This window comes from Aquarana catesbeiana, linkage group LG07 (assembly GCF_042186555.1).
Source record: "Aquarana catesbeiana isolate 2022-GZ linkage group LG07, ASM4218655v1, whole genome shotgun sequence".
Taxonomy (NCBI): Eukaryota; Metazoa; Chordata; class Amphibia; order Anura; family Ranidae; genus Aquarana; species Aquarana catesbeiana.
This window is the reverse complement of record NC_133330.1, coordinates 287946403-287969566: the sequence shown is the minus strand read 5'-3', so window position 1 is coordinate 287969566 and position 23164 is coordinate 287946403. Positions and strand designations below refer to the sequence as shown.

General features: G+C 44.4%; 1 protein-coding gene across 4 annotated transcripts in view; it reads left to right on the top strand.

Annotated features, from left to right (window-relative positions):
• The window catches only part of ACOT11 (acyl-CoA thioesterase 11), an 87231-nt gene that overhangs the window by 51399 nt on the left and 12668 nt on the right, over positions 1–23164 (top strand). For all 4 annotated transcript variants that reach the window (XM_073593464.1, XM_073593465.1, XM_073593463.1 and 1 more), the window contains 3 exons: positions 11595–11739; positions 14667–14722; positions 17724–17790. In XM_073593464.1, the coding sequence (XP_073449565.1) occupies positions 11595–11739; positions 14667–14722; positions 17724–17790 (268 nt within the window). The remainder of the gene's footprint in view (positions 1–11594; positions 11740–14666; positions 14723–17723; positions 17791–23164) is intronic.

Below are 23164 nucleotides of genomic sequence, written 5' to 3'. Positions count from 1 at the left end.
ATGTAAAGAGATCCTTACACCAACTTAAAAAATGACAGGTAGAAGCACAGAAAAGTCAAGTATTTTAACCTCCTGGCGCAGACAGCACGCAAATTTGCAGCCTTGGTGCCTCCGGGACGTATATTTGGTGCCTCCTGGCCGCATATTTGCGTGCAGCATTGAAAAAACAGCTGTGCCAAGAGAGTGTAGGGTTCCATAGTAGAGTTCCATAGTAAGCCAATGTTTCAGCTACATACCACCATCAAACTCTTTGCAGTTTTTGAATACTGCTTGTGCTATGAACAGGTCCATGTACAATATAGTATGCACTTAATACTTGGTCGGGCTCCTTTTGCATAAATTACTGCAATAAATGCAGTGGAGGCGATCAGCCTGTGGCACTGCTGAGGTGTTCTTGAAAGCCCAGGTTGCTTTGATAGGGGCCTTCAGCTAATCTGCACTTGGGTCTGGTGTCGCTCATCTTCCTCTTGACAATACCCCACAGATTCTCTATGGGGTTTAGGTCAGGCGAGATTGCTAGCCAATCAAGCACAGTAATACCGTGATCTTTAAACCAGGTATTGGTACTTTTGGCAGTGTAGGCAGGTGGCAAGTCCTGCTGGGAAATTAAATCAGCATCTTCATAAAGTTGGTCAGCAGAGGGAAGCATGAAGTGCTCTAGAATTTCCTGGTAGAGGGCTGTAGTAACTTTGGACTTGATAAAACACAGTGGACCACAGCAGGTGACATGGCTCCCCAAAGTTTCACTTAATTCAGTAGGATAAGAATAGTTTAGTGAGTCAGAATCAGAAGCTAACAGAAGGTTGTTGGTGACTTTGACCAAGGCAGTTTCTGCGCTGTGCAGTTGCCAGAAAACTAGATTGGAGGGGTTCAAGTAGATTATTTAAAAGGATGAGAGCACCACAATAGTTGTGTAGAGTTCATAATATGTTTTGTTGCACAAGATTTGTGGATTAAATTGTCTTATAGACTGCACAAACTAGTGTGGCAAGCCCATCCTTTTAACTTTCCAAGTACATTTGTATTGCTGTCTGTGTCTCCACTGAGGAGATTTACCCTCTCCATGTGCCCTAGTGACCTTTATCACTAATGAAGAAAGTGAAAGGAAATTCAAAATGTTACAGTTCAGATTTTTCCCTTCACTTCCTATTGTGTCTCCAGGGCAGAAAGTAAATGGAAATCTCCTTAATGGGGTGCATACAGAAAAAAAAAATAAAAAAGATAAATCCCTTTTTTTTGTTTTTTTTAGACCAGCCTTTCTTAACCTTTTTCACACAGAGGAACCCTGGAAATAACTTTCCCGTTTCAGGGAACCCCATGCAAAAAATGTCTACAACTCATGATAGATATATTAGTGTGATCAGTGAGAAGAATGCTCCTTACACCTTACACAAAAGTTCAATGGTGTCAATGGTAACTTATCTGAAAGGCAGAAATTACTAATTACTGAAGGAACGCCTAGCAACCTCTGGAGGAACCCTAGGGTTCCACAGGACCCTGGTTGAAAAACCCTGCTTTAGATATATTTTAGGGGAAAATAAAAAAGGTAACAGCCCAACTGCCATGCTGATGAGCTGAGGCGTGTTTGGATTCTAGTCCAAATCTAGCACTGCGCCGCACCAGTCATAAGCAATTGAGGCATTCCCAGCCACACATATACAGGCCCCTTGGCTGTGGGGTAGGAAATGCTTCAACCATTTATCATTGGCAGAGCGCAGTGACAGCTTCTTGTCAGGAAAGCTCAGGTGGGTTCAGACTTGGCTCTGAACATGCCTGAGCTCATCCCTACTGATGATGAGTTGCATGCCTTCCCTTCATTTCCTTTCCCTTCATCTGAAATTCGTCAATTTCTGACCCTCTGAAAGAGAAAGGAACCCCATAGGCAGATGTCCTCTCCACAATGTCCAGTAGATCCCATAAGGTAAATCAATATGGTTCCTCAAGTTTTAGCACAAGGGTTATGGTGTTTTTGTAGGTTTATTTTGGACACCAGTGTTGCTAGTTCCACATTTTGAAAAATACTTCACTATCCCATAGCAAGTACGTTACTATCCGCTTTAAAGTAAACTGATTTATAGCACCCAGGTTGAACTTTAGCATTTAACAGTGCCGTCTATTCAGACCTAGAAGCACATTTCGTACCTACGTTGGGTTGCTGTAAACCATTTCTTTGCCTCATCTTATTTATTGCACTCCTATATATTGGTTTCCCTGACATCACCTCTGCAGTTGCGTGATAGTTAGCGCATTATAACCCATCCTCATTGTTTTGCTTTTATCTGGCTCTTACCAGTTTGTAGAAAGTATTATAATGCTGAGTATTCTGATTCAGAGCCTGTAGAACTGCTGTATTGTCTGCACAAGACCAACACAAAGGACAGGGCTTTGGAACCTGATCTGAGGAAGTTTAAATTGCTTTAGAAAGCAAAGAGTTCAACATGAACCTGCACAGGTGTGAGTTTCTGTCCAGGTTGTTTAACCTATCGGTTTACAAATTCAGGGACTGCAAAACAGTGTTTTATAAGACATACTGTAATGGAAGACGTCTTTGTAGAACTTAAAGGACAAGCTATTCTAAAGATGCCATTACAGTGATTGTAAAGGGGATTTTTGTTTTTAGTTCAATCTTATTTTATTGAAGAGTATGTAGTAAACAAACATAGCGCTTAGCAATATATGTACAGAAACAAGCAGTGTTACATGTAAAGCATGTAAAGGAATTGTCTGTAGACCTACGAGACAGGATTGTATCGAGGCACAGATCTGGGGAAGGGTACAGAAAAACTTCTGCAGCATTGAAGGTCCCAATAAGCACAGTGGCCTCCGTCATAAATAGAAGAAGTGTGGAACCACCAGAACTCCTCCTAGAGCGGGCCACCAGGCCAAACTGAGCAATCGGGTGAGAAGGGCCTTAGTCAGGGAGGTGGCCAAGAATCCGATGGTCACTCTGACAGACCTCCCAGCGTTTCTCAGTTGAGAGAGGAGAATCTTCTTCCAGAAGAATAACCATTTCTGCAGCACTCCACCAATCAGGCCTGTATGGTAGAGTGGCCAGATGGAAGCCACTCCTCAGTAAATGGCACATGACAGCCTGCCTGGAATTTGCCAAAAGGCACCTGAAGGACTCTCAGATCATGAGAAACAAAATTCTCTGGTCTGATGAAACAAAGATTGAACTCTTTTGTCTAAATGACAAGTGTCATGTCTGGAGGAAACCAGGCACTGCTCATCACCTGTCCAATACCATCCCTACGGTGAAGCATGGTGGTGGCAGCATCATGCTGTGGGGATGTTTTTCAGCAGCAGGAACTGGGACACTAGTCAGGATCGAGGGAAAGATGAATGCAGCAACGTACAGAGACATCCTTGGTGTTCTAGAGCAGGGGTCCTCAAACTACGGCCCGCGGGCCACATGCGGCCCGTCGAGGACATTTATCCGGCCCACCCCACCCAGGGCCGGATTCCCGACAGGCCAGGCTCGGGCCGGGGCCAGGTCGGCTCGGCTTGGGCAGGTCCACTCTGCTTCGGCAGGGATCATATGCGCTCCGCTCAAGCCGCCTCCCCCACCCCAGTAATGGAGGGCTCCGGGGGCCGCGCTGCATGCTGGGAAGTGTAGTTTCCAGCACAGTCCCGCGCGGATTCACGTCTTCCTCACGCAGACAGGAGGCGCGGAGGGTGACAGCGAGACAGGAGGCGCGAAGAGTGACAGCGAGAGCGGAGGCTTCAGGCAACAGCCTACTAACAAGTGAGGACCCCTGTCCACCCCTCTGTCCCCCTGTCCACCCCTCTGTCCCCCTGTCCACCCCTCTGTCCACCCCTTTGTCCCCCTGTCCATCCCTCTGTCCCCCTGTCCATCCCTCTGTCCCCCTGTCCATCCCTCTGTCCCCCTGTCCATCCCTCTGTCCATCCCTCTGTCCCCCTGTCCACCCCTCTGTCCATCCCTCTGTCCCCCTGTCCATCCCTCTGTCCCCCTGTCCATCCCACTGTCCCCCTGTCCATCCCCCTGTCCACCCCTCTGTCCCCCTGTCCATCCCTCTGTCCATCCCTCTGTCCCCCTGTCCACCCCTCTGTCTATCCCTCTGTCCCCCTGTCCATCCCTCTGTCCCCCTGTCCATCCCACTGTCCCCCTGTCCATCCCTCTGTCACCCTGTCCACCCCTCTGTCCATCCCACTGTCCACCCCTCTGTCCATCCCACTGTCCACCCCTCTGTCCATCCCACTGTCCACCCCTCTGTCCATCCCTCTGTCCACCCCTCTGTCCATCCCACTGTCCACCCCTCTGTCCATCCCACTGTCCACACCTCTGTCCATCCCACTGTCCCCCTGTCCATCCCACTGTCCCCCTGTCCACCCCACTGTCCCCCCCCGTCCCCCTGTCCACCCCTCTGTCCCCCTGTCCATCTCACTGTCCCCCTGTCCACCCCTCTGTCCATCTCACTGTCCCCCTGTCCATCTCACTGTCCCCCTGTCCACCCCTCTGTCCATCTCACTGTCCCCCTGTCCATCCCTCTGTCCATCCCACTGTCCCTCTGCCCCCCCCCCCCTCTGTCCCCCTGTCCACCCCTCTGTCCATCCCACTGTCCCCCTGTCCAACCCCTATATATATTATTATTTATTATTCATTCTTTTATTCTTTTGCACTACAAAAAAGATGTGTGCATAGGAATTTAGGAATTAGTCCATATTTTTTTTATACTATAGTGCGGCCCCCCAACAGTCTGAGGGACCGTGAACTGGCCCCCTGTCTAAAAAGTTTGAGGACCCCTGTTCTAGAGTGCTCTGGACCTCAGACTGGGGCAAAGGTTCATCTTCCAACAGGACAACAATCCTAATGCACATCTTTTCTTTCACTTAAATTTCATTAGAAACAATAAAACAGTTACATAACGCAAAGATACAATGCAATAACATGAACTGAGAACAAATTCAAAAGGAGTTTCTCTGCAAATATTAATCATTAAAGTGGTACACACCATCAGCACTGCCTCCTAATGTAGTAACCCCCTCTGTGTGTGATTTATAAAAATAAATGCTGCAAATACCGCATTTCACTGCCAAGACTGCGATCACATGACTGGCCAGCTTTCTACTTTCCTCCTCTGAGCGATGCAGTGGGCGGGGCTGAGATTCCTCTGCTGATGTCAGTCTGGAGGGGAGGAGGAGAGAGCTGTATGGTCATGTGATCTTAAATCTCGGCTCTTAAATGAGGTATTTACAAAATTTGTATTTATAAATCATTCACAGAGGGGGACACTGCAATAGGTGGCAGTGCTGATGGTGTATACAGGTTAGTGTTATGAGAGCAGCAGGAGGGGGGAGGGGCGGCTTACAAACAGACAGAGAGGGGAGGGGGGAGGAGAACACAGGAGCAGAGAGGAGAGCAGATAGCAGGCTGCTGATGACAGAGGCACGTAAACTGACCACGGTGTCTGGTCTCAGCAGCCATGATACACCGTGGTCAGTGTACAGAGGGGTGGGGAGAAACTGGCAGGATCAGCCAGGTTTTTTAGGTGTTACCGGGGGCCAAATGTCATATAACAATAACTGTGTCATATAACATGCTTTAAAGGAGCAGGATCCATTTTACTTTTACTTTTTTTTTGGGGGGGGGGGGTTAACAAACGCTTTAAGCAGTTGTGCCATAAATGCACATGTTTTTGCATATGTTTTAAATGTGCATTTAATTTTTTTTCTTTTTAAAAACAGAGCCTGGAAAGCATTGCACATGTGATTGGCAGATCGCGGGTGCAATGTCAGGCTCCTGCACACACTGCTTGGAGCTCTGCAGCCCGTACCTATGTAAGAGCTGTCATTGCAGATTTGTAGGCAGTGTGACTGAACTACAGGCCTGCTGATCAGCGTGCTTGCAGTTCATTCAAACTACAACTACATCTACCACAGTGACTTGTAGTTTATTCACAGGAAACAGGACGCTCCACCCACACAGCCATGCTACTTTTAAAACGTGACAGCGGGTGCAGGGAGAGTAACATTTACCATCAAATGAAAGCCTAATTTGTCCTGAAAAAATCAAGGTTTGTTTCACCTAGATACCATAAGTACTTGTGATAGTATGTACAGTTTAATGAACACATGTCAAAGTTGCATAATTGCACTCAGGCATTAGGATTTGTTTTACCCTCTGTCATGGAGGGGTTAAACAACAGCAGAGTTTTCTGCTTTCTCTTGTCTGCTGTCAATAATTACCTTTCATATTATTATTAGTAGTGAGAGATGTGAACTTTACCTGTCCTGTACTCCTGTTATTTGGGCAAAGGCCAAAAAAAACCTGTGTATAAAGTATGCAAGAAGGCCTTGTTTATGACGCTCATTAGTCTATTGCCTCGGTTTAGAAGACCCTGCAGATAAACATATCGGTATATGTATGTTATGTTTGAAAGGTCTAGCATAGGTAATACTAGACGGCTGAATAAATCAATAAAGCAAGATAATCGATTTTGCTTTATTTATCTGTAATCGACTTTGATAAACTTTTATGATTCTGGGGCACTTGCTATACTGCACATTTCTAAAGTGGTTAGCACTTCTGACAGCATAGGGGTACTCTGTTCCAGTTCTGGTCAGGACACCATCGACATGGAGTTTACATGATCTCCATGTGCTTGCATGGGTTTCCTCCAGGTCCTTCAGTATCCTCCCACACTCCAAAGACATGCTGGTCGGAAAATTGAATCTGTACAAAAAAAGATATTCTAAGCGCACCAAAGATGGCTGCTTCCCCATCTCTCCCAATAACAGATAAATTTGAGTCCCCAGATAGAAAAGTGCTACATAAATTATTATATTAAAAATAATTTAGATTGTAAGTTTTGGATCATTCTGGAACTTAAAAAAGTAACTGTGTAGCTGGTTCTAATCATTACCAAAAAATGACTCTGTTATAGTCAGCTTGTTGCTGTGAAGAGTGTTGCAAATGACAGAGAGTATGTCAGATCTTGGATATCATAATAGACGTTCCTCTATTGTGTTCCTTCCTCATTCAATGACTAGTATCATGTTCCAGCTTGACTATTACAACACCTTCCTTTGTGGCCTACCAACAAACAGACCAGCACCACTTCAACCCATCCTAAGTTTTTTTGTTTCACTCATCTATGTCTCTTGATGCTCCCTCAAGTCTTTTCTATATTCGCTCTTCCTCAGGTTCCCAGTTATGCAGAGAATACCATTTGAAGTGCTACCTCCTTAGGAGCCGCTAGATTTTTGGGTCTTCCCACATGCACAGCCAGGCAACAGGAATTTTCCAGCACTCCCACTGTAGTCAGGAAGAACCAGTCCAGGGTGGTTGGTTTAGTTTTTATGTTTATTAGGGGGTGAACTTGGATAGCTAGGGGAAGATATAGGATTCCCAGATTTTAACTTGAATGCAAACTGAGGACTTGAAACTGTCTTCTGGCTGCTAAAGATCACTGTGATGTCTTCTCGTAAGATAAATGGATCAGCTCGACTAATAGCAACAATGTTCCAAACAGTGAATGCAGATTCTCTCTCGATCTCGTTCTCTCTCGATCTCGTTCTCTCTCGATCTCGTTCTCTCTCGATCTCGTTCTCTCTCGCTCTCTCTCTCTCTCTCTCTCTCTCTCTCTCTCGCTCTCTCTCGCTCGCTCTCTCTCGCTCGCTCTCTCGCTCTCTCGCTCTCTCTCGATCTCTCTCAATCTCTCTCAATCTCGCTCTCGATCTTGATCTCGCTCTCTCTCTCTCGATCTCGCTCTCTCTCTCTCAATCTCGCTATCTCTCTCTCGCTATCTCTCTCTCTCGATCTCTCTCGATCTCGCTCTCGCTCTCTCTCAATCTGTCTCGCTATCTCTCTCGATCTCGCTATCTCTCTCGATCTCGCTCTCTCTCAATCTTTCTCGCTATCTCTCTCGATCTCGCTATCTCTCTTGATCTCGCTCTCTCTCGATGATTCGCATGGCTTTCCCTTAGATTCCCCAAGCAAGATGTGTAGAGTAGCTGTACTGGCTTTAAGTGGCTCTAACCTGTGCCTTTTAGTAGAAGGCAAGCTGGGTATTGCACCAGGCTGCTTCTCCTCTATCAGGCTCTGGGGCCTAGTGGTTGAAGTTACTCACTCCGTCTCCAAGCTCTTGTTTACATTGGTGCGACTTGACATTTCAAATCGGCGGCAATTGATGGCAATGGCACCACCCTAATCTCTGTATTTTCGGCGCCGCACCAATTTCAAAAAGTAGTTTCTACTACTTTTTGCGAATTTTGGGGTGCAATTTCCATTGACATCTGTGCAGAAACCCGCACATATGTCTGTGAAATCGAAGCCAAAATCGGGACTGATATGCGGGAGTGAAATTGTGCGAGTTCAGTTAAACTCGCACGGCTCCATTCCCCCAGCTCAGTGTGAACCTGGGCTTAAGTGATTCTTAAAGCTCAAGCGACTGCTGAACAGACGTTGAGCACGTGCACTCAACTTCTTTGGTCAACCATGGCGAGGCCTGTTCTGAGTGGAACCTGTCCTGTTAAACCGCTGTATGGTTTTGGCCACTGTGCTGCAGCTCAGTTTCAGGGTCTTGGCAATTTTCTTATAGCGTAGGCCATCTTTATATAGAGCAATAATTCTTTTTTTCAGATCCTCAGAGAGTTCTTTGCCATGAGGTGCCATGTTGAACTTCCAGTGACCAGTATGAGAGAGTGAGAGCGATAACACCACATTTAACTACCTGCTCCCCAGTCACACCTGAGAACTTGTAACACTAATGAGTTGCAGGGCACCAGGGAGGGAAAATTGCCTATTGGGCTCAATTTGGGCATTTTCACTTAGGGGTGTACTCACTTTTGTTGCCAGCGGTTTAGACATTAATGGCTGTGTTGAGTTATTTTGAGGGGACAGCAAATTTACACTGTTATACAAGCTGTACACTCACTACTTTATATTGTAGAAAAGTGTCATTTCTTCAGTGTTGTCACATGAAAAGATGTAATAAAATATTTACAAAAATGTCAGGGGTGTACTCACTTTTGTGAGATACTGTATTTTCATTAAAAACGCCTATAAACAAAACGCGGCTAAACACAAGTTACTGCGTTTACAAGCTGTTACAGGCATTTGGTGTTTCAAATGCCTCTAAACATCCGTACTGAAAACATTTTTTTTGCTGTCTAAAAAATGCTTCTAAACTCAACTGCCTAGAAACTACTATAAACGACCCTGTGTACATGTACTGTTAAAGAGGGAGTCCTGCGAAAATTTTTTTTTTTAAAGTCAGCAGCTACAAATACTGCAGCTGCTGACTTTTAAAATAAGGACACTCGCCTGTCCCCGAATCCAGCGATGTCGGCACCCGAGGCCGAACCGTCCCTCAATCCTCGGCAGCTGCCGCCGCTATTCTCTGTGAGGGAATCAGGAAGTGAAGCGTTGCGGCTTCACTTCCCGATTCCCTACTGCGCATGCGCGAGTCGCGCTGCGCGTCCTAACTGGTCCCCGCTATCTCCTGGGACCCGTGTGTGTCCCAGCAGACAGAGCGGGGGGACAGGAAGAGGCATTGACTCCCGTGGGAGTCTATGCCGGAAGTGGGTGCAGATACCTGTCTTAGACAGGTATCTACACCCCGCCTCCCCCCTGAAAGGTGCCAAATGTGACACCGGAGGGGGGGAGGGTTCCTGAAAAGTGGAGGTTCAATTTTTGTGTGAACCTCTGCTTTAACATAACATAGAGGAGAGTTCAGGGGCAGCTGAAAAGAATGCCCAACTGCTCCTAAACGTTTGTTTACCAGCAGCAGTGTACATGAAGCCTTAGTGTTTTTGGGTAATATTATTTCCTTTTCTTGTTTTAATGCATAAAGTGTTTTTTCTTGTTTCTATACAATCATTATTATACAAATAAACATTTGTTACAGGGTGTATAAAACACAGGGGTTGATTTGCCAATACTGGACAGTGCAAAATCTGGTGCAGCTGTGCAAGGTAGCCAATCAGTTTCTATCTTTAGCTTGTTCAATTAAGCTTTGAAAACAAAAACCTGGAAACTGATTGGTTTCTATGCAGAGCTGCACCAGATTCTGCACTATCCAGTTTTAGTAAATCAACCCCACTGTGTTTGGAAAACATCTACTTAAAGGCTCCATTCGCATTTCTGTGTTTTAGAAATCTAGACTTTTCTGAAACATGCAACACCGCATGGTACTTCCATTGGTGTGATGCGGTGCTATTCTTTCTGAAGCCAAGGCACCTTGCCGACAGAGTTGCACTGCAGTGCAATGCGCGGCAACACACTAACATGCGTTGTGGTCTTAAAGTAGCAGAATATCGGTAATGACATTATTGGACAAAGAACTCTGGTATGAGAGATTTTATTCCATCTTTCTGGTCAGAAAAGAATGGAAGCTCCTGACCCGACTAGCGTCTACACGTCAAGAGTCCCAGATACAGTGAATACAGTGTAGATATAATTTTTAGCATATTACGTCACAAGCGAACAGGCGGTACACTTCTTTATACCAGACATTCTAACCTTTTAAAAATCAACGCATGCATCCTAAAATCAGACAAGTTCTGCAAAAATATATATTTTTAGCTTTTTTTTACTAAACTTTCGTTTCTCTGCAGTATGCTATTGCGGTTCCTTCATCTGTCTTAAATGATGTCAGCAAGCAAGCTTTTTGCACAGAAAGAGGAATGTAGCAGATTCCTGTGATGAGGAAGTCACAAATAGCTTCAACATGAAATACAAGAAATATGATTCTTAGCTGAAATTCTAAATCGGTCTTACTACACACATAACTATGGCCATATAAACTGATCCCTGTTCCTACTTCAGTCTGGTGCACTGCGACAAAAGGTGCAAGTATAATTTGCAGGCCAATTGAGATGTATTGCCAGCCCATTCATTTATATTGGGCTGTCTAGCAGAGCACACATTTATGAGCAAAAAATATGCACATGAAACTGATACATACCTTTTTAATTGCTGTTACCTTTGGCGCCATACATGTAGTGATAAATGAACACAGATTTTAAATTGGTAGTTAAACACAAAATGAAAAGATCAGTTTGATTGGATTTTAATTTGCTTTAGGCCGCTTTCACACTGAGGCGCTTCTAAACTTCCATTAAAACACGGAGCGCTTCTGAAGAGCTTTTCAGGCGCTTTTGAAGAGCTTTCCATTCATTTTAATGGAGAGGGGCATTTTTTCACTGCCCTGCCAGCACACTGCTCCAGTGTGAATGCATTCATTGATTTTAATGGAAATAGGTTTTCGTGAGCTTTTCAGGCGCTTTTTTTTTTTTTTTTTTTTTTTTTTTAGCGTGAAGGCGCCAGTGTGAAAGGGGTCTTATTGTCCCTTTTCAATCAAAACAATAGTTTACTGATCAAACGGCCTGTTTATTGCAAACCATTTCTAAAAGACATGATTCATAAAACGATCATATTGCTGTATCTGTGTATGAACTAAAAATGATCTGCTTGGACAGAATGCTGATTGGTTATTGTAGGTTGCTGTACTTTTTTAAACTCCTTTTGCTCCTTAATTCATTGAATTAGGTTGATAGATACGGTAATAAAAGATATGGGTATACCACCTCCGTCTGTTATGATTCACAGTGTGAACATGCTTGTGTTGCAGTATGGAGGTGGGCGTCTGTGTGGAGGCATTTTGCCATGATGTCGCTGTGCCTAGAAGACACATAAACAGCGCTTTTATGACGTTTATGGTTCTGGATGAAAATAACCATCACTGTATTCTACCTCGCATCAAACCGGAACCTGGGGTAGGCAAATTTTTAACTTCTATTCTTAGATTTTGCTATTTTTATCTCTTTATGCAAAAATAATCAGACATTCACTTCTTGTCATATTGTCCTATAACTCCTTATGGATTCAGATATGATGAATATCTATATGATGATCGATTTGGATATGAACCACGTAAGGATTTTGAGCGTAGGAGATCTGTCCTAAAAAACTTTCAACAAAGCTTTTGAGACATACAGTACCTCCTATGTTCAACTCCTTTCACCCTGCCCCACCGCATCCCTACCGTTCCCCTACTATTATTGCCAATTATGTCAGAATGCAGCCGATCCTGTTTAAAAGGGCACTTGCACATGGTCTGCAAGTGTGATTGAGTAAATACAATGTAACTAAGTATGGTTTATTGTATTTACTATTTTATGCATTTAAAAAAAATGTATATTAATCTTTTTCCTTTTTTTTAACCCCCTATTAATCTTTAGTTAACCCTAATCAGCCCTTTTTAACAAATTTCTCCCTTTTTCCCCCTTAGGCCAGTTTCACTGCAGTTTAGGCCCGCAGAGCGGGTGTATCTGTGAGTTTCTTGCAGTTACCCACGGTTTCCCATAGACTTTCTATTAGGCCACACATTTTTGGCATGTTTTCTGAAAGCGTACCAAGGATGCAGCATGCAGGACTTTCAGAAAATGCACAAAAAAACAGCACAACCCAATAGAGTCCTATGGGAAACCGCAGGTTAATCTTACAAACCCCATGGGTATACCCGGCTGTGGCAAAACCACAGCGCAGCAGTGTGAATCTGCTCTTAGCTGTTTTCTTTTTTTACCATTATATTTTTTTTCAATTTTTATTCATTTTGTTTATTTTTTTTTTTTTGTGTTGTATTAAAAAAATGTGCAACATTGTACAAAAAAAAGCATTTTTTTCTATTTGCAAAAAACTGCCATGCTTTGTACCAGAAACACAATTTCAGGCCCAGCTCACACTGGTGTGACATACACTCCGACTTTGGGAGCACATGTTGCATGACGTGTATAAATCAATGGTTCCCTATGAGAGCCGTCTTAACTGGTCCGACTTTGAAAAAGGTTCCTGTACTACTTTGGTCCGACTTTGGCACAATTTCAGCCCATTGATTTGACTGTAAGTCACATCCAAGTCGGATCATCATCTTAACTGATCCGACTTGTGGCATGGAACTTGTGCTCTGAGGATCTTGAAAGGGAACCCCAAGCCAAAATTTTAGGAAAAATGACATGGGGTCCCCCCCAAGACCATACCAGACTTATGGATTTCCCCCCCAGAATCCATACCAGACCCTTATCCGAGCATTGAGCCCGGCAGGTCAGGAAAGAGGACTAGAGAGTGCCCCCCACCTCCTGGACCATACCAAACCACATGCTTTCAACATGGGGGGGGGTGCTTTGGCTTTGCGCCTCCCACTCCAAAACTCCTTGTCCTCATATTGATGGGGACAAGGGCCTCTTCCTGACAACCCTGGATGGTGGTTGTGAGGGGGTCTGCGGGCAGGGGGCTTATCAGAATCTGGAATCCCCCCACCTATGTGAATGAGTATGGGGTACATTGTACCACTACTCATTCACCCAAAGAAGTGTTAAAAATAAATAAAAATAGTACACAGGTTTTTGACAAAGTCCTTTATTAAAAATGAAGAATGTCCCCCATTGTAGCTCCAACATGTCTTCTCCCTTCGTTCTTCTCCCTCCGGGTCTTCTCCCTCCCAGTTCTTCTCCCTCCGCTGATGTCTTTTTCCTCTGGTTCTTCTCCCTGTGCTGATGACTTCTCCCGATGCTAGCTGGCCATCCAGTGATGTTAGCCGGAGACCCCGTCTCTTGTGGCGTCACCGCCCAGGGCATGATGGGGCGGTGATGTCACAAGAGGGCGGGGTCTCCAGATGACTTCACCAGATGGCCACGCCCCATGGCTATGTAAGAAATGGCAGACAGCGGGAGCCAACACAACAGCGGGAGCTAGCATCGGGAGAAGTCATCAGCGGAGGCAGAAGAACCAGAGGAAGAAGACAGAGGGAGAAGAACCGGAGGGAGAAGACACATTGGAGCTGAGATGGGGGACATTCTTCATTTTTAATAAAGAACTTTGTCAAAAACCTGTGTACTTTTTTGGGTAAATGAGTAGGGGCCCATGCTTGTTCACATGGAGGGGGAGGGGGGGGGGAGCGGGATCTGGGGGCCCCACTGCCTAAAATTTTAAAAAAATGACTTTTTTTATATTGATTTACGTAAAGAATACATTTTTTTGCAAGACCGTATTGCCAAACGAAGGCCTATTTTGTCCCCACAAAAACATTATATGTGTTACTTCATTATCTTAACTAATGACACAGTTCTTGCCGAATAAACAGGCACTTAGTAGAAATGTAATAATTGCTTTGGTCTATAAGGTGTATAACTACTATAATAATTGAAATGAAATTATTTTTAGTTTGCTGTTACTATTAAATGCCCAGAGCTTATTTTTTTGGAGACTGTGGAAAGGTTAGAATATCTGGCTGCCTGTGTCCCTGCTGGGGGGGATTTTTCTCGCTTTCTGTCCCCTGTCATAGATGGGAAGAAAGAGAGGAAATTTTTTTTCAATAAAAACAAACTGTATTTAATTCACATTACTGCTGTTTAGGGATTTTTCCCTCACTTCCTGTTCTGATGACATCCTGTGTGACATGATGGTTCGGGCATGTCTCTCCAATGAAGACAGTCGGCAATAATCAACTGGGAAAAAATAAAAAACAAAAAGTTTTTAGGCTGGAATTTGGCTTTAACCTTCTTTTAGAAAGAAATCACCTTATTTTAGAAATATGTGATCCATGAGAAGACAGTTCTAAAGTTTATTGGTGCATATTTTTTGTCTACTTCTGAACATTTGAAATTTAACTTTTAGAACGCATAACTTCTTCTTTTTTTTGCAGGATGGGGAAAGACGTTACCGGGAGGCATATGCACGCAGGAAGATCAGACTGGATCGGTAAGTAGAAAAATTGCAAAAAACAGAGTCTACCAATGACAGTCCTAGGAGATCGTCGCACTGATAACTTCCTAAGGCTATACAATTCAAGTGTATAACTATAGTCACATTAGTCTGTATGATGGAGCCCAGTAGCATGGGAAGTTAGGTATTTTTTTAGAAAGCATGCTTGATGATTGTTCTTTTAAAGCTCATTTAAGTCACGAAAATAGATACTGTATGTAATTGGATAATCTTTCTGTCCAAGTGAACCTAGTAGTTTTAAACTGAGGAATAAGACAGCACATAGAAATTTCTTGCTCAGCTTGCTTTTACTGTAAACCCCCAATCTTTTTTATCTTAATCCTGCAAACATATGATGCCAAAGCCTCCTTGTCCTCCTCCATCCCCATAGCAGGAGGCCTGTCTACAGCAATCTGGCGGGCATAGTGTGATGTCACACACAGCGGGTCCACGCAAACACCCGCTGCAGCCGCAACACAGCAGGGCTAAGCAGGGGAAGTTGTAGCCACACAACTAACTACAGGAGATACTCTCCACTGTGTGGAGCCACAGCATGCCTGTATCTCCTAGCTGTGATCCCAGGGACACAAACTCACCACGCTAGCATGGATCTGCTTCTGTGCTTGGTGTAGTCAGTGTAATAGTGAAGCCAAGCGGAATCGGCAGGATCACCAGGTATATACCAAGAAAAGATTGTAATGAAACGTCCCACACTTCGCTTGAATGCTTTCGTCATATACCGCTTCCTCCCAGTCTGAATATAGATATCAAATATTCCAACCACTAACAACCACAATCAAGACGATACTCGTTTGGTTGCTGAACATGGACTGTTTATTAGAACAAGAATACAGTCTTGTATACAGTTGAGGAAGTTCCCCCCTCCTCATATTACTCTAACAATATACCTTCAGCCAGAAACCTAGTTTAACATGAGCTAGTTATCTAATCATTTACCCAGACTTGATGACTCAGAGATATGACCTTTCAGGGTAGACTTGCCGTCTCCTCACTTACAACTTACAATACACATAAGTATAAACACATCCCCCAATAGTTTGCTAGGACACAAAGGTGTGTTAATGAGCACAATAAACTATTGGGTGAAAGACCCGGGCTTTCCAGATCTCATTAATCAGCATTCCTTTCACTGACATCTGTCCACTGAGTCCCAAACTGGCAGAGACCATCATGGCCACCTCAATAATGTCCTTTTGTATTACATAACAAAATCTCTTCCTAAATGCTTGTAGCTCCCTCAAATGCCAGGGCCCATAGTCGTTAGGCAAGAGGCTAGCATTCAGTCCCCTCCAAAAGCCTCTGTCCCGGGTGAGTCTGTCACAAAGATGTCATAGAATTTTTACATATATTTCAATAACAACACATTTAAGAAATCTTCAGTTTTTTGGGGTAGCATACACTTTTTAAAGTGATTCTAAAGCCTAGACATTTTTTACTTTAATTCATTCCCTGCTTGAAGGTAAAATATGTCCCAGTGTATGTATCGCCCCCCCGCTCCCCTTTATACTTACCTGAGTCCTTTCTCAACCCGGTGCTCTGCCTGTCTGCAGCGGCTCTCACCTTTCTCTCTGTTCACAGGGGTAGCAAGGAGAGCTGTTATCTCTCGCTGCTGCCAATCAAATCTTGTCAGAGAGGAGGCGGGGCTGAGCGGCTCTGTGTGTGTCAGGAGTCGCACACAGCCAAGCTCAAAATCTAGCCTGCAGGTGCGCCCCCATAGGGAGTGGCTTCCTATGGTGGCACACTGAGATAAGGAGGAGCCTGGAGCACCAGCTGGGGACCAGAGAAGAGGAGGTTCAAGGCTGCTCTGTTCAAAACCATTGCACAGAACAGGTACGTATAACATGTTTGTTATTTTAATAAAAAAAAAAGTGTACCTTTTACAAATGCTTATATGTGACTGTGCAGTTCAAAAGGCAGAAGAGTTAGACATTCAGTAATGTAACATACCTGATGAGAAAAGCCTCCTCCTCTTCTCTACTATTGAAGTCTATGAGGACACTTTTGTATAAAGGAGTGTGGCTGTTACTCGGCTCTGCCAGGGCAGGACACTGGAATGGAAGGGCAGGGGGCAACATTTCCATAGAAAGTAAAAAATATTTTTAAGGCATTTCCCAGTAAAGTCAGTTACAAATTATAACATGTTTTTGTGTGATTTCAAGCTGGAGTTTAAAGGAGAAGTATGGCCAAAACTTTTCTGCCCATACTACTATGGATCACAGAAGTACAATTTGTTCAGCACTCCTGTGACCTGTTTTCGGCCAGTCACTCAGTTGTACCAGGCTCGGGAAAGATCCCAACGATCTGGTCGGTATCCTCCCAGAAGCCTGGACTGGCATGTGGCTCAGCCTCTCAGCGACCCACTCAGAGCCTGAGCCAGCCCCTCCCACCCCCTCCACAGCCCAGCACTCCATTGAGCGCTGGAGGGGAGAGCGACAGCCACTGATTGACAGTCATGGCTCTCTGCTCTGAGCGGGAGGAGAACTGAGTGATCAGAGGTCTTTGATTGCTCAGTTCTCACTGCCGAGCGGGCGGGGAACAGATGCAGCATCCACCTAGGTGAGTATAAATGTTTTGTTTTGTTTTTTTTTGAATCCTGAACTTCTCCTTTTAAGATAAAAAAAATTGGGTCATGGTTGAGCACTTTTATCAGTTTGTTAATGATTAAAGTGCATGTTGCAGTATTGAGCTAGCCATAGAAAGGCAGATATCTCCCCAAAACCTTGCAAAAGACTCTTATGCCCATCCTTTGTAGTGTTAAGACTTTTTCTCCCGCAGCTCAACTGGTAGACTGAAGCAAAACAAGTGCAGTTGACACCTTCCTACCTTCTTTTTTAGAATAGAGATTTTCTTACAAGTCAGATCATGCATAAAGGAGTTGGAAAATATCAGTGAGCGATTTCTTCATCAAAAGCACTCATTATCTGTGCCTGTTGTCCAATCCTCTACTCATGCACAATATTTTTTTTTCTACCAACAGTAAATATGTTATATCCTGTAAGCAATCAGAGGTGCCCCTGTCTGTTCCATGGGATCCAAGCAATCAGGTAGGTCCACTAGAGGACTGTAATTATTTGTTGTGGAGTGGTGTTCCTCAACGAGATTACATTTGTACAATGCATTGTACCATTTTCCACCTACCCTATTGCTTTTTAATGTATCTTTAGGCACCATTTCTTGTGTACCTGTACAGTGTTTTGAAAAAGTATTTATACCCCTTGACATTTTCCACATTTTGTTACAACCAAAAACGTAAATGTATTATTATTGGGATTTTATGTGATAGACCAACACAAAGTGATAAATTGTTTTCCAAATGTTTTACAAATAAATATGTGAAAAGTGTGGCGTGCATTTGTATTCAGCCCCCCTGAGTCAATACTTTGTAGAACCACCTTTTGCTGCAATTACAGCTGCAAGTCTTTTTGGGGTATGTCTCTACCAGCTTTGTACATTTAGAGAGTGAAATCTTTACCCATTCTTCTTTGTAAAATAGCTCAGGCTCTGTCAGATTGGATGGAGAGCGTCTGCAAACAACAATTTTCAAGTCTTGCCACAAATTCTCAATTGGATTTATGTCTGGACTTTGACTGGGTCATTCTAACACATGAATATGCTTTGATCTAAACTATTCCATTGTAGTTCTGGCTGTATGTTTAGGGTTAATGTCCTGCTGTAATCTACTAAGATTTGGCTACATCCATCTTTCCGTCAACTCTGAAAGCTTCCCTGTCCGTGCAGAAGAAAAGCATCCCCACAACATGATGTTGCCACCACCATGTTTCACGGTGGGGATGGTGTGTTCAGGGTGATGTGCAGTGTTAGTTTTTCGCCACACATAACGTTTTGCTTTTAGGCCAAAAAGTAAAATTTTGGTCTCATCTGACCAAAGAACCTTCTTCAACATGTTTGCTGTGTCCATGGGCGTCTGCAGCATAGGGCAAGGAGGGGGGGGGGGGGGCAATGCCCCCCCGTATCCGTAAAAAGCTAGAGGTCAAGCGATATATCGGAGAAGGGAGGAGGAACGTGGGGTTCCTCCTCCCTTCTCCACATGCTGTTGGCAGAGCAACGCCGCGGTGTGTGAAACTGTATGGAGAGAGAGAGAGGAGCTGTCAAAATTGAGGTTGGATGTCGGGGGTGAGCGGGGGACCGGGGGCGGGACCCAGCTATCCAACACCAACCAATGGGATGGGATCTGGGCGGGCCGCTACGTGTATGTGGCCCCGTCCGTTTCTTAAACAGCCCAATCATTGGCTGGATAGCTGCTGGTTCCCGCCCACCTCCAACATCACGCTGAATTTGTCAGCTCCCCTCTCTCTCTCCATACAGTTTCACACAGTTACACTATTGGCTGTGAAACCTGCCATTGCCATCCAGTGCCACCTGCCAATGCCAACCAGTGCCTGCCAATGCCACCTGCCAGTGCCACCTGCCAACCAGTGCCACCTGCCAGTGCCAATCAGTGTCATTTGCCAGTGCCACCTACCAGTGCCATCTGCCAATGCCAACCAGTGCCTGCCAGTGGCACCTGCCAGTGCCACCTATGTGTGTGATGGAAAAATCTGGACAGCCGCACTCCGGATTGGAAAAGTGAAAAATAAAATCCTCTTTATTGAAAAAGTAATAACATGATTAAAATCCGTACATGGCTTTGTTGGGATAATGCAGCATAACCGCTAAACGCGTTTCACGCTCCCATAGAGCGCTTACTCATAGCTAAGAGTAAGCGCTCTATGGGAGCGTGAAACGCGTTAGCGGTTATGCTGCATTATCCCAACAAAGCCATGTACGGATTTTAATCATGTTATTACTTTTTCAATAAAGAGGATTTTATTTTTCACTTTTCCAATCCGGAGTGCGGCTGTCCAGATTTTTCCATCACACACATACCATTGGAATAGCAATTGCCGGCACCTGGGGCTCTCACAATCATCCACACAGCGGAGGACGGGAAGCTTGAACCCGGTCACCTAGAGCGGTGGTAACTATCTTGCCAGTGCCACCTGCCAGTGCCAATCAGCGCCACCTGTCAGTGCCAGTGCCAATCAGTGCCATCTGCCAGTGCCAACCAGTGCCAATTAGTGCCATCCAGTGCCACTTGCCAGTGCCAATTAGTGCCACGTGCCAACCAGTGCCACTTGCCAGTGTCACCTGTCAGTGCCACCTGCCAGTGCCACCTTCCAAAAAAAAATCGGCACAAAATATCGGCCGCAAAAATCAGCATCATATATCGGCCATCGGCCGCCCCGATTTCAAAATATCGGCATCGGCCGCCCCAATTTCAAAATATCGGCATCGGCCAGAGAAAAACCCATATCGATCGACCTCTATAAGAAGGTGTTGAAGAGTGAAGACAGTTGCCCTGTGTAACGCAATGGCCGCCACGGCCGCCTCCGTGGCAGCCGTGGACATTTTTTTCTACATCTGCTGGCCTGGGGCTGCTCTCAGTCTGTTACGACTTATCACAGATTGATACAGACATCCGTCCCTCCCAACCTCACCTCCGGCCCGATCATCGGATTGGCTCTGACTGCCGCTCGGGCCTCTGCTCGACATCTTGGCTGTTCCGGAATGTGATTAGCTGCCTCAGCCTGCCTGTGCAACGTCGCTATGCCGTTCCGGCTGTCACGGCGCCGGCTCCTCCCACAGGTGCGTGCAGTGGCCGAGAGAGAATATGCTGCCAGTGCTATCGCATCACTGAAGAACCACAGGTAACAGCACTGCAGTGCCACTGTGCCAGTTAGGAGGAGAATATAAATTATATATATATATATATAAAAATATATTTGTGTTGTATGTTATAATATCTTCTTCACTTTGTATGGAAGTTACTCAGTCTCTCAGGCATACCAGTCCATGATGCCCATATAAATATAGCCTAGAGAATGTACATCTTTCTATATTGCAATGTATTGCAATACATCTGTTGTGGCCATATTTTGATCTTGATGAAAACAACCTATACAGTATAAGTTGTTTTCATCAAGATCAAAATATGGCCACAATAGATGTATTGCAATACATTGCAATATAGAAAGATGTACATTCTCTAGGCTATATTTATAGGGGCATGGAGTGAAGCTGAATTATCTCAAGAGCTATTTCACACTGCCATCTGGCCGTGTTATCGGTAAAGCGCCACTAGTTTTAGCGGCGCTTTACCATCGTTTTAGCAGCGCTATTCTGCCACTAGCTGGGCACTTTTAACCCCCGCTAGCGATTGAAGAAAGGGTTAAATGGGACTGTGTATCGCCGCTGCCAAAGCACCCCCCCCCCCGGAAAAAGTTCTGCGGACGCCCATGGCTGTGTCCTCCACATGGCTTCTTGCAAACTGTAAAAGGGGCGTCTTATGGCTTTCTTTCAACAATGGCTTTCTTCTTGACACTCTTCCATAAAGGCCAGATTTGTGGAGTGCAAGACTAACAGTTGTCCTGTGAACAGATTCTCACACCTGAGCTGTGGATCTCTGCAGCTCCTCCAGAGTTACTATGGGCCTCTTGGCTGCTTCTCTGATTAATGCTCTCCTTGCCTGGCCTGTCAGTTTAGGTGGACGGCCATGTCTTGGTAGGTTTGCAGTTGTGCCATACTCTTTCCATTTTCGGATGATGGATTGAACAGTGCTGCGTGAGATGTTCAAAGCTTGGGATATTTTTTTATAACCTAACCCTGCTTTAAACTTCTCCACAACTTTATTCCTGGCCTGTCTGGTGTGTTCCTTGGCCTTCATGGTGCTTTTTGTTCACTAAGGTTCTCTAACAAACCTCTGAGGGCTTCACAGAACAGCTGTATTTACAGTGAGGGAAAAAAGTATTTGACCCCTGCTGATTTTGTATGTTTCCCTACTGACAAAGAAATGATCAGTCTATAATTTTTATGGTAGGTTTATTTTAACAGTGAGAGACAGAATAACAAAAATATCCAGAAAAACACATTTTAAAAAAGTTATAAATTGATTTGCATTTTAATGAGAGAAATAAGTATTTGATCCCCTATCAATTAGCGAGATTTCTGGCTCCCAGGTGTCTTCTATACAGGTAACGAGCTGAGATTAGGAGCACTCTCTTAAAGGGAGTGCTCCTAATCTCAGCTTGTTACCTGTATAAAAAACACCTGTCCACAGAACCAGTCAATCAGATTTCAATCTCTCCACCATGGCCAAGACCAAAGAGCTGTCCAATGATGTCAGGGACAAGATTGTAGACCTTCACAAGGCTGGAGCGCTCAAGAAAGCACATGTACAGGCCCGTCTGAAGTTTGCAAATAAACATCTGAATGATTCAGAGGAGAACCTGGTGAAAGTGTTATGGTCAGATGAGACCAAAATCGAGCTCTTTGGCATCAACTCAACTCACCGTGTTTGGAGGAGGAGGAACGCTGCCTATGACCCCAAGAACACCATCCCCACCATCAAACATGGGAGGTGGAAACATTATGCTTTGGGGGTGTTTTTCTGCTAAGGGGACAAGACAATTTCACTGCATCAAAAGGACGTTGGATGGGGCCATGTACCGTCAAATCTAGAGTGAGAACCTCCTTCCCTCAGCCAGGGCATTGACAATGGGTTGTGGATGGGTATTCCAAAATGACAATGACCCAAAGACACGGCCAAGGCAACAAAGGAGTGGCTCAAGAAGAAGCACATTAAAGTCCTGGAGTGGCCTAGCCAGTCTCCATAGCTTAATCCCATAGAAAATATGTGAAGAGAGCTGAAGGTTCGAGTTACCAAACGTCAGCCTCAAAACCTTAATGACTTGGAGAGGATCTGCAAAGAGGAGTGGGACAAAATCCCTCTTGAGATGTGTGCAAACCTGGTTGCGAACTACAACAAACGTCTGACCTCTGTGATTGCCAACAAGGGTTTTGCCACCAAGTACTAAGTAACATTTTGCGAAGGGGTTAAACACTTATTTCACTCATTAAAATGCAAATCAAATTAACTTTTTTGAAATGCGTTTTTCTGGATATTTTTGTTGTTATTCTCACTGTCTCTCACTGTCAAAAGAAACCTACCATTACATTTTATAAACTGCTCATTTCTTTGTCAGTGGGCAAACATACAAAATCAGCAGGGGATCAAATACTTTTTTTCCCTCACTGTATACTGAGATTAAATTACACACAGGTGGATAGTATTTACTAACTAGGTGACTTCTGAAAGCAATTGGTTCCACTAGATTTTAGTTGGGGGTATCAGAGTAAAGGTGGCTGAATACAAATGCACGCCACACTTTTCAGATATTTATTTGTAAAAAAATTTGAAAACCATTTATCATTTTCCTTTCACATCACAATTATGTGCCACTTTGTGTTGGTCTATCACATAAAATCCCAATAAAATACATTTATATTTTTGGTTGTAACATGACAAATGGAAAATTTCAAGGGGTATGAATACCTTTTCAAGGCCCTGTATGTGTATAA